Source organism: Rousettus aegyptiacus, unplaced genomic scaffold (genome assembly GCF_014176215.1).
Source record: "Rousettus aegyptiacus isolate mRouAeg1 unplaced genomic scaffold, mRouAeg1.p scaffold_m13_p_6, whole genome shotgun sequence".
NCBI lineage: Eukaryota > Metazoa > Chordata > Mammalia > Chiroptera > Pteropodidae > Rousettus > Rousettus aegyptiacus.
Window position 1 is genome coordinate 95537122 of NW_023416309.1, and position 11552 is coordinate 95548673.

Sequence of the window (11552 nt, forward strand, 5' to 3'; positions counted from 1 at the left end):
AAGATTCCTGGGTGGGGCAGTTTGCTCAAAGGAAGGTGAAAACAGACTGAGCTGCCAGGGCTGTCCTTAGTTAGCATATCTACAGTCAGTTGGCCAATTTACCACACAGCTGGTGCTGGTGGCTGGCTCTGCTCTCATTCCAGGCCTAAGGCCACACCCTACACCAGTAGATTGAGAATTCTGCAATCACTCAGGCAACAAATATCTACTGAGCAGCTACTCCAGGTCAAGGTCTGTGCCAAGTGCTGGGGGATACCAGGGGAGCAAACATACTAAGGTTCCTATCTTCTTGGAGTTGACAGTTTGATGGGAAGCAGATATTAATCAATCACCCGGAAGTACAGGGTATAGCAAGATGTGTAATGGGAGATTCTGATCTCGGGGTGGGACAAGTTTCCTTTTAGAAGTGACCAGATGAGCTGAACCCTGAATTCAATGAAAGGTCATGGACGGGAAGAAAGTACTCTGGGCAGAGTGTCACAGTGTCAGCAAGTGCAAATGGCCTGTGGTAGCACATTTGAAAATCTGAAAGAAGGCTGGTGTGGTTACAACACCGAGTGAGGAGAGGAATGCAAGATGTAACCAGGGACATGAAGCAGACCGAGACTAAACTGCCTTGTTCTCTGTCTTGTTCCCTCTGCTATATTACTCTTCATCCCTGCTGATTATTGAGGGAAGGCAGTGTACAGTTCTGTTTAAAAAAAAAAAAATTCCACCAAGTAAATTTGAAGATCAAATTGGTTTTATTAAGCAATTCATGAATCAGGCAGCATCCCGCCTAGTAACTACAAGGGCATGGAACTCTTATAGGAAGAAGGGTGGGGCAAAGGAGCTATTGACAAAAGAAAAGAAAGGATTATTTGGGGGCTGAGACATCTTTCTGGTGGGAAGGGAAAAGGAAGGGTTTTTTATTATGCAGGGTTTTTAACCCTTTCTTTGCGGGATGGAGAGGGGCCCAGGTGACAGATTACCTTGATGATGCTTAACCAGAAAATTCCAGAGAGATTGATTAAGATTACGTTTCTGGGAAGGGTTGAAACTGCGGTTAGATCAGGCATGAGGTCATTTGGGGCCTGTGTTTTTCTCTTCAACAACTCTGTCCAGGTAAGTCTGTTGTACGGAAAAGGGCTGGGCAGGGAAGGAAAGACGCAGATAAGGGTGGGGAGAAGGTTCCTTGGGTTGTCTCCATTAGGGGAGGTGAGGAGGAGAGGGGATGGGACAGCCGGCACAGCCCAGAACAAGAGTTGGGATGGGACAGGAAGGAGAGTGGTCAGGATGCGGCATCTTCAGGGAATTATGAGCCTCCTCTTTGTGGTGGAGGCACCTCAGGTCCCAGCTGCCTTACCTGCTAAAGGACAAGACAGAGTTGCTCTGGTGATCACAGGCAGAACAGATCTTCTGGTTGTTTCTGTCTGACACTTTGTAAGTAAGGTCTGTTTGTTTGTCTGGGTCCCCTCTCTAGATTATAAGCTCCTTGCGGACAGGGTCTGTGTCTTATTTAATATCATATCTCCCAGTACCTGATGCAGTTAAGACTTGTTAAATGAATAAGTGCAAACAAACGAATCGGATCATAGAGGTGACTTGGAGAACAAGGAGACCGTCCACAGCTACTAGGGACCCAGCTCTGAAGATCTGAGCCTTGATCTATGTTATTGTCAGATTCTTCCAAGGACCAAGATGAGGTGGGGCACATTCTGATCCATAAGAAGGCCAACTCAAAACTCAGAAACTTTCAAAGCAAGCCATGTGATATCCTAGTTAAAAATGTAGCTCTGCAGTGGACAGCATGGCTTCCAGTCCTGCTTCTGCAACTTCCTAGCTCTGCAATCTTGGACATTCCATTCTGCCTCACTCTTTTCATCTCATGTAAAATGGAATGAATCGATACAGGCTTGATGTGAGAATGCAGAGAGCTAAGGCTTTTAGAACACTGCTTGGCTCACAGTAGGTGCTCCATCAATGATTGTTATCTAGGAAGGAGACAGAGCCTTGGTCCCTAACCCCCAGCACAATGACTTAGACCCAGAGCACCTGACAGCAGATCTTGCAGAAATGCCTGAATGGGGACACTCTGGCGGCCTCTTCCACTGAGCCCACCCGCATCAGTCTCCAGATCAGCCAAAGGCCCTTTGCCTCTGTGAAGACAGAGAAATGCAGACCTCATCATCTGGTCTGACCACCACTTGCTACACAGTGTCCTTGGGCAAGGCACTTTCTTAATGGCCTCGAGCTTCTGCTTTCTCATTTGTAAAAACAGGATGGCTAAAACTAATCTGCCAGGGTTATTGTGGGCATTATGTGCCCAGCACCCAGTTGGTCCTTCTTCAGGTATATAGAATTCAGGCAGATCTGCCCTTCCCTCTGGTCCTTGTTCCTCTGCCCCGCCGCCCGCCCCCCACCACCTTGCAAACTGGAGAGCAGGAGACCAAGTTCCTGGATTCCTGGACTTCCTGCCACTAACACCCAAATCTTGGGCAAGAGTTACACCCTCTATAAAGACCAGCTCCATACCTAGCTGCCAGAGTTAGGGTTCACCGGGGGACTCTGTCCTAGTGACCTCAGACGACTCCCCACAGGCTCTCTGCAGAACATCTAACAGTCCTAAGGTGAACCCCACAGGAGGAGAGAGGCTTCTGCAGCCTGAGTACTGGGCGGAGGCCTTACCCTACTGGGGGCTGGGATGGAAGTGGGAGGTGGGATTTGCATTCCATTTCTGGCTCCATCTTTAGGCAGTTGGCTGATCATCCCATTTGCACAATGAGAGGGGGAAGTTTAGAGGGAGAGAGGATTGTGTTCTGAAAATTTGAGTGTAGGGAGAACTAGGAGTTTCTACATTTCTACCACGAAAGCACTTTGCATGCAGCTCCTGAGAACTTTGGTATTCCCATCTCTGGAAAGCAGACTTGAGCAGTAAGAACTCCCTATAGGTGACAACATAAAGCCATCTGCGCTCCCCTTCCCCTGCCTCATCAGTGAATTTGGAAACAAGGCTGAAAGAGCTGCTAATTCCATCGAAATGTCAGCATTTGAATCTAGTACCTCCTGGGGCTTATGACCCTGGGCACGTCATCTGAGTTTTAATCTCCCTGTTGTAAAATGGGGATAATCATGGAGTGACTCAGTGTGAAGATTAAACTAGGAACACAAATGGAATGCAGAAGGGGACTTGTTTCATTTAACAATAAACATCTAAGGACTACTGTGTACCAGGATTTATATGCTAGGGACATTAATAAATAAGTTGAACTTGGTCCCCATCCTCACGTCACTTACAGGAGAGTAGGGATGGTGTGGAGTAATAGTTAAGGAAACCAGGTTGGAAAACAAGCTCCACCATTCACCAGATGGGTGACCCTGGGCCATCTCAACTCTCTGTGCCTTGATTTCCCAACAGTAAAATAGGCCATGCACTCAGGTCATAGAATGGTGAGGATTACATGAATTGACGCATGAGAAAATATTTACAGTACATGCTACGTGCTCGGGCAGCGCACACATGATCAGTGTAATAAAAACAGCTGTGGGATTTGTAACAGGGCAAGAGATGATATCGAGGCTGAGCTCGCCCAGCAAATGGGAGAGGTGTGTTCTTGAGGAAAGAGGTCCCAAGGAAAAAGTAGGGTGTGTTGGAGAGCTGGAAGAATGAGTGAAGAGTGAAGACAGGGGTGGATATGGGAGTTGCATGAGATGAAGTGGAACAGCAAGCCAGTTTCAAGAGTTGGGACACTGTGAGTTATAGTCGTGTGTTTTAAGGATCAGACTGGCAGCTTTGAAGCATTCGTTTCCCTTTGTATATGTGGAAACATGACACACGTTTCCTGTTCATTAAAGTACTCCCAGCCCCTGGCACAGGGATTAGGGTAATACCTTGCTAACTCTCACTGCCTCTCTGGTTTCCAGCCCCATGGCTTAGATCACTCAGGACTTTTAAATTTGCTAGCTGTCTTCAAGAAGTGGAGCAGGGGAGCCTTAGGGAGGACTGACATTAGTCCCAGGTCTGGGGGCGCCTATATTCTCCCAATCCACACAGCCCCTTTGTGATCCCATGAGTCAGGTGTGCCTGGGCTTGAACTTGGGAGAGTAATTTCTCTTGAGTGTTGTGAGCATTCAGCAATGAGTGCAGCTACTGAGTACAGTGCTGGTTCGTAGTATGTTCTCAGTAAATATAAGCTTCATCTCTTTCCTTTCTAAACAGAATATCCTCTCTTCCTCACCACCAGGCTGGGAGGGCAGAAAGCGGGTAGAGTGTGGCTGGGAACGAACTCTTAGGAAGCAGAGGAGAAAGTGGGTATTTTATTTACAACACCACTCGCAAGGGGCAAACTGTTCGGTTCTCAATTCACTGTTTATAGGGTAGGGGAGTGGGAGAGTCATTCCTGGCAATCCGCTGTAACTTGTAACGGGGGAAGGGTTCCAAAGGCCGGGACGGGGCGCTGTAACTCCGCCTGCAGGGCAGAGGGCACCTAGGTACGCGCACGTGGGAAACACAAACTGCTCTCCTTGGTCTGGGTCATCTGGTGCCTGCCACAGTGCTTATGGGCTAAGAACCGAATGAGAGCTGGAGGTGGCGGTGCATTTCTGCACATCTCAGGGATCACAGCCCTGGAGGCGGCGACCGAGAGGCCACAGCCCTGGCACTCCTGGGTGCGTGGGCGGGAACTTACGCAGCGCCCGGCAGCTGCTCTAATGAGGGTATCCCCCACCCACGCTCCTCCAAAGGGCTGCACTCCCTACCCACCCTCCTACCCTTTACCGCGACTCCCAATTCCACCTTAGCTGACGCTCTGGGAGCCTTCGGGACAGCCCGGAGGCGTGGCCCGCGGGAAGCCCGCCCCTTTGATGTGCGCCGGCGCCGCGGTGATTGGACAGTCGCTTGTGACGTACGGGGACTGCGGTGGGCGCGGGTGCTGCGGCAGCCGCAGCGCCAGCCGCGGCTCGGGCTCCGGCTCCCCGGCATTTAAAGGGGACGCGGCGGCGGGCGGGGGGGGGATGGAGGGCAGGTGGAGGATACGGCCCAGACACACATCATCCACGGCCCTTCGGGACTGGAGGGACTCGTAAGCCGGACCCCAGAAATCCAGGGGTGGATAAGACACCGCGTCCCCTCCAATTCCCGTAAGCACCCCTGGCTCCATCCTGAGCCCAAATACCTCAGCTAGCCCCTCTCTCCCCACTCTTTACTCTCCAAACTCAGCCGGGACAGACCTCTGCCGCCGCGGCTCCCGACGTGAGTCCTGGGCTCCCCAAGGTAGGGGAAGACTGGGGTCCCAGTGTGGAGTGGGGGCAGTGTGGAGTTTGAGGGTGCTCTTTACGTGTGTGTCAGTGGGGGAGTTCCTGGGGCGGAGGAATGAGTCCCCTTTCTTTCTCTTGCGCCAGGATTGTGCTGCTTGGATAGCCCTCGGTCCCTGACTCAGGAAAAGCCAAAGAATCGATGCCCCTTTGCTCCCCGCCACCCACTAGTCCCCTCGGCTCCCCGAGCTGCGCACCCCCCACCCCCCTGCATTGGAGCGAAGCACCGCCAGCTGGGGGTATGCCAGAGTGCCTGCCTTCCAGCCACCTCTAAAAATATCTCTCCCTCACCCCCCATTACATCGGCAGCTGCCACCTCCCTGCCCAGTGAGGATCCCCTCACAGCAGGACAAACCCAGAGGTGACTTCTGGTCCCAGCTTCCTCGCTGGCACCAGGGCTCCAGGTCATCACCTCCAGCTACTCAGGACTGGAAGCTCACAGCCCAAGGGGTCTCCAGGGCAATAAGGGATGCTTTAGCTGCAATTTTGCCAAGAGTCACCAGAGCCCCCTAAATTCTAATCTCGATTCTGATACTGTGTGGCCCAGGATGTTACCTTGACCTCTCTGGGCCTCTGTTTTTCCTATTTGCTGCTGCCGGTGGTGAGCAAGGAAGAGACTATGGTGAAGCTGGGACTGCTGTCCAGGGGAGGAAAAGAATTCCAGCTTAGTGACCGTATCTAATTTCTAGTGATTGACACAAGGAGACCTGGTCTTGTTACTGTGGTATCTCTGGGGTCCTCATCTTTCCCCTACCCCCATTCTATACATTTCCTGTGGGAAGCTGTCCTGAAACTGTAGGCTCTGTCCATCCACTAAGAGGGGAATTTCAAACCTGGGGCCTGATTCCCTCCCTACCCCCAGGGGACCCTCCTGTCCATTCCCACAGATGTCATCCAAGAGCATTTGTGTAAAAGGGGCGGGGGAAGCGGGGAGGAATCTGGTTATCCGGTGTGGAATCAGGGAGGCAGCCATCACTTTTAGATGGGACTAGTTATAGACTCTGTGCCACTCCGAAGAAACCCTTCTCTCTCTGCTCCAGACTGCAGGAGAAGCTCAGAGATTCTGTCCCCTTTTTCTTTGAGAGACTCTTTTTGGTGACCACGAAACGATTTGATCACTCAGGACAAACTGCTAGAGGTGAGTAACCTCTTTGAACATCACTCTCACGGGACCCAGATTCGAATGGGGTCAGGGTCCACCCTCCAATTACTGTGGGACTGTGGGGTAGGGGTGGGATGTCACAGCACAGTCTTCTTAGTTTCCAGGGGAAGAAACCCAAGATTGCCTGGCTTTCCGCTCTGGGGACTAAAAGAAACAAGGGCAACTTATCATAAATAATAAATGTTTGACTGATTTCCCTAAATACCATTATTAGTATATGAAAAAAGTAACTATTTCTTTTGCTATGAGAAATGAGAAGTTTTGAAGATGATTAAAAATCCAAATATTCCACCAAATTAGAAAAAGAAACAAGTGCAAAGTAAGGAGATCCTTTTCTATGGGATGAAAGTCAGTCTCTAGGTGGCTGCTGCACACCCTCTGTATCCTTGTATTAAACCCTGCTTTTCTACATGCCTGGTGTGTCTGTCCCTATTTGCTTTTACAACGGGGGTAGAATCCTGTGACCCTTCTCCTAGCGCCAGGTGGGACATGTGTTACCACCCAGGATTCTGGAAGGCTGAAACTCCCTCCAGATAAGGCCTGGGGACAACCCGCCAACCCTTCAGCACCTGCCATTCCCTTGTTCCCTGTGCCTCCCAACCTTTCCCACCTCTCCTTGTCCCATGTCTCCTCTCCCAACCCCCTCCCTCTTTTTCCCACTGACTCATTCGGCCTGACCACATCTCCCAATTCCTAGATGAAAAGTCCTTAGAGAAAAGGCTGAGACACATCCCATCCCAACCGAGAGAGTTTATAATATACATGCGGTCAGGGAGTGGGGAGAGATGGGATACATACATAAACATAGAGGGTGATAGAGCCCTTTCCTCTGACTGGTCCCTGCTCCTGGGATGTCCCAGTCTCCGTCTTAGGAGCAATAGCTTCTCCCTGCTGTCCTGGGATGGTCTGGGGAAAGTGTCACCTTGACAAAATCAGAGGGGTTTCCAATTTTCACCACCAGAGGGCAGCACCCAGACAGACCTTTGCTCCTTTCCCTGTCTAGTCTCCTGGCTCTCAGTGTCTTTCCAGATCTGTCCCAGCTGCCTATGCTCTCTTATTGAACCCCAGGAGTGCGAGTGTGTATGTGTGTGTGGGAGGGGGAGGGGGGAGCGTTGGTGAAGGGAGGCACTAGGAGCTGTTGGTGGTGTCCTTTGTAGCTGTGTTGGTGAAAGCTCCACAAAGCCAAACTCTGTCTCCAAAACCACATAGCAAAGTCTGGCAGAAATTTCAGTCCAACTCTCCAGTCTGCCAAGGCCCTGAAAGCACTAGAGAAGCCAGTCCCAAATCACCTGTGGTGCTCAGGGGTCTGGTCCTCCCAGCTGTGGCGCAATGAGCCTGGTCATCTGCCCCTCTTGGAGATAAGGGCAGGCAAGGTTGTGGCCAGTTATTTACGAACCAGGTTCTGCTCTGTGGGAACAGCATGGCCATGGGCAAGTTATTTAACCTCTCTGAACCCTTCTTATCTGCTGATTTCAAGGGACTATGATAAGCGGTTAGAGAACATGAGTGAAAGCGATTTGTAAACTATGATGTACTGTACACAGGGATAATGATCATACTAAAGAAAAGCACTGCTTTCAGACACAGATCTGGTTTTGAGATCCGTCTCTGCCACTTACAGTGGGTGACCTTTGAGTCAGTCAGTTTACTTCTCTGGGTCTCCAATATACCATCTGTAAACTCTCCAGCGTCTTAGTGGATTGCTAAAAGGATGCCTAGCAAGGGCTCTGATCTGTAAGTGCTCTGCCTATCTGAGGGGCTGTTTTTACTGAGTCCCTGGGAATCATTCCTGGGGCTCAGCAAAGGGGATGAGGCTGGGTCTGGGCACCCTCAAACAGACCTTATATGGTTGTCAGGAGCTCTGGACGACGGCTAGAGGCCAACAGAGTCCCTTCAGGTGGTGCTCAGGGTGATGCACCAACAATGAACGGGTGTTTTCCAGTTGCTGGCCTCCGATGCCTGTCTAGGGTAAGTGGGTCCCTCCAGGGGTCTCTTAGGATGAGGCCTCAGCCCGCATATCCCCATCATGGGGTGGGAAGAACCCTAAACACCCCTTGAGGCTTGCCTCCACTAACGGGGATAGCTCCACTAGGGGCCTCTACTAACTCCTAGAAACTTCCATCCCCGTTGAGGGATCCTGATGCTTTACATGCTCAACTCCAGGGACCTTGGGACATTGGGAGTCCCAGATGGATGTTGCTGAGACCAGTGGGTGGGGTGGCTCTAGGATGAGGGACAGTTCTATTAGGGAAGCAGAGAGCCAGGTTCAAATCTCAACTCTGAAATTAGAAACCTGGACTTCAGTTTCACAAGCTGTGCCAGGCCACAAACATCATAGGAATATTAGAGAGGGGAAGTTAGGAATACTCCAGAAAGAGGAGTGGCTCTGACCGGACTAATTGGGGTGGGAAGCTGGAGGGAGAAAGGCAGTGTGGTGGATACTCTGAAGCTGTGCATGATCTGTTCACTCTGCCCCTCTGTCCTGTAGAGCTGCTGGCAGCCAGAGGTGGCAGAGAGGCTGCTGAGGGCTTCTGCTGTCTCCATGTGCTTGCCTTTCTTTGTGCCCTCACACTTGCCTTGTTGTTGCCATCCTCTCCCATGTTTCCCCTTCAACATGACTCTGGCTCCAGGTTTCCACTTCCTGGAGTTCCCCACCCACACTCTGTCTTCCTGTCCAGTCTGTCTCTATAGTCCCCCAGCATGACTTTCTCCTAGCCCCCTCCCCCACTGCTGCCTCATACCCGCCCCCAATGTCCCCACTACCTGTCCCCTTCTCCACTGCCTTTTCAGCCACTGCTGCTCTCTTTCCTCTCCCTCACCTGTCTCCCAGGTATGTCGTGGCCTGGCACGGGAGGCTCCTACCTCCTCAAGCCCCACTGCTTCTGCTGCCCGCTTGCTTCGGACTCTGGCAGGAACCCCACCCGCTGACATGGCCCTCCGGGGGAATTGGCAAGTGACTAGTGATGAGCTGTCAGCGCAGGGCCCTAAAACATCCCAGAGAAACTGAGCACCATTCCTGGACCCCTGCCCAGAGCAGAGCAATCTGGCTGGAAGCAGCTCTGGGAGAGCCTTCCTGGGTCTTGTGCAGTCAAACTACCTATCTGGTTATTCCAAGAGCTAAAATCCGGTTCTCTAGCCAGTGCAGAGGCCCAGACACCTACCCTACAGGCCTGAGGTCTGGCACTTATTGTCCACATGTTTTGGATGGTTCCAACAAGTCTTCCCTGGAGTCTGTTTTCTTATGCACCATAGTCCACAGCCATCAGCCACTGCCCAGAAGGGGACTGTGGAAGCTGTTCCTGTTGGGCGAATGGGTGGTTTCCCTGACTATGTATGTTAGGGAAGAGGGGAGTGGACAGTCCCCTCCAACCTCCCTTTTATCCATACTAACAACTGGGGTTACTGGAAGTCCCTAGAAGGTCTAGTTCAGAAACCTCCACAAAGGGTGACCATTCGGAAGCTGCTCCCCCCTCTTTTAAGCTGACTCTTGTTAAGTCCCAAAGGCCCCAGATAAGAGTAGCAGAGACATGTGCCAAGGAAAGCCCTTCTGGGTTCAGGGGAGGTTGGTCCTCTGAGGATAAACCCCAGTGAGTTAACTGAGAAGTAGTGCCAAGGGGGTGGGCAGGGAGCTGGGGGTGGGAGCGGCGTCGGGTACTCCCCCAGCTTAACCAGCCTTGGGTCCTCCTCAGGTCTTGGATGTGCCAGCGCCTCTGGCTGTGGCCCGCTAACCAGCCTCTCCCGGGCCGGCAACCGCCGCGCCCGCTCTCGCTTGCTCCCTCCTCCTCCTCCTGCTCTTCTCCCCCCTGCTCCCAGGACGGCGGGATGGCTGCGCAGGGCGCGCCGCGGTTCCTCCTGACCTTCGACTTCGATGAAACTATCGTGGACGAAAACAGCGACGACTCGATTGTGCGCGCCGCGCCGGGCCAGCGACTGCCCGAGAGCCTGCGTGCCACGTACCGCGAGGGCTTCTACAATGAGTACATGCAGCGCGTTTTCAAGTACCTGGGCGAGCAGGGCGTGCGGCCGCGGGACCTACGCGCTGTCTACGAGGCCATCCCCCTGTCGCCGGGCATGGGCGACCTGCTGCACTTTGTGGCCAAGCAGGGTGCCTGCTTCGAGGTGATTCTCATTTCGGATGCCAACACCTTCGGCGTGGAGAGCGCACTGCGCGCCGCGGGCCACCTCAGCTTGTTCCGCCGCATCTTCAGCAACCCTTCCGAGCCCGACGCGCGGGGGCTGCTGGCACTGCGGCCCTTCCACACTCACAGCTGCACGCGCTGCCCTGCCAACATGTGCAAGCACAAGGTGCTCAGCGACTACCTGCGTGAGCGGGCCCACGACGGCGTGCACTTCGAGCGCCTTTTCTACGTGGGCGACGGCGCCAACGACTTCTGCCCCATGGGCCTGCTGGCCGGCGGCGACGTGGCCTTCCCGCGCCGCGGCTATCCCATGCACCGCCTCATCCAGGAGGCGCAGAAGGCCGAGCCCAGCTCCTTCCGAGCCACCGTGGTGCCCTGGGAGACCGCCACCGACGTGCGCCTCCATCTGCAGCAGGTGCTGAAGACATGCTAAGACGGCGGCCTGCAGAGGGCGCTCCGGAGAAGAAGGGAGCGAGGAAGTGGGGGATCGGGAAAGACAACCTAGTTTTATAACTCCCTTTTCCCTTTCGCTTTGGTATGTCCCTCGGGGAATTTCTAGAATTCCGAGCTCGTCCACTTGGAGGCTGGGGGAGGGAGGTCGGAGCCGTCCCTATCTATGCAGTTAACACAGCTCTGCTGCCTCCCCCAGATCCAAGGCAAATAGTCATTCTGGAGTCTGGCCCAGCCGGGGTGGTGCGCTTACCAAGGAAGGCAGCAGCGTTTCCAAAAACCTCATCCTCCTAACTGGGAGGAAGGGGCTCCCTGGCAGGGGAGAGAAGAAACATCTCCCATGGCTTTAACTGCTGCCTGGGGCAGAGTAACTGCCCCTCCCCCAGTCTTGGGTCGAGGAGTCCCAGGGCCTGAAATCATCTCGGTTGTACTGGACACCCCGTGGAGAGAAATGATGCTCTCCACCGCCGGCCCCACGCCTAGATCTTGCTTCACCAACCGAGACTCCA

At 53.1% G+C, this 11552-nt stretch overlaps 1 protein-coding gene across 17 annotated transcripts; it reads left to right on the top strand.

Moving 5' to 3' along the window:
• Positions 1 to 4995: 4995 nt before the first annotated feature.
• Positions 4996 to 11410, top strand: PHOSPHO1 (phosphoethanolamine/phosphocholine phosphatase 1). Of its 17 annotated transcripts, none has more exons than XM_016158522.2 (5): positions 4996 to 5251; positions 5380 to 5531; positions 6333 to 6430; positions 8311 to 8422; positions 10144 to 11410. In XM_016158522.2, the coding sequence occupies exon 5, from the start codon at positions 10151 to 10153 to the stop codon at positions 11024 to 11026; it is 876 nt and encodes a 291-aa protein (XP_016014008.2). In that variant the 5' UTR covers positions 4996 to 5251; positions 5380 to 5531; positions 6333 to 6430; positions 8311 to 8422; positions 10144 to 10150; the 3' UTR covers positions 11027 to 11410. The 17 variants fall into 17 exon arrangements, 15 of the variants coding, with proteins under 15 accessions (XP_016014008.2, XP_016014010.2, XP_016014011.2 ...); XM_016158524.2 differs by having other exon boundaries at positions 6378 to 6430; XM_016158525.2 differs by having other exon boundaries at positions 4996 to 5230.
• Positions 11411 to 11552: the final 142 nt, after the last annotated feature.

Bases quoted from the DNA above. Each gene is read 5' to 3' on its own strand.
- PHOSPHO1 (XM_016158522.2), top strand. From the start codon at position 10,151: ATGTGCCAGCGCCTCTGGCTGTGGCCCGCTAACCAGCCTCTCCCGGGC.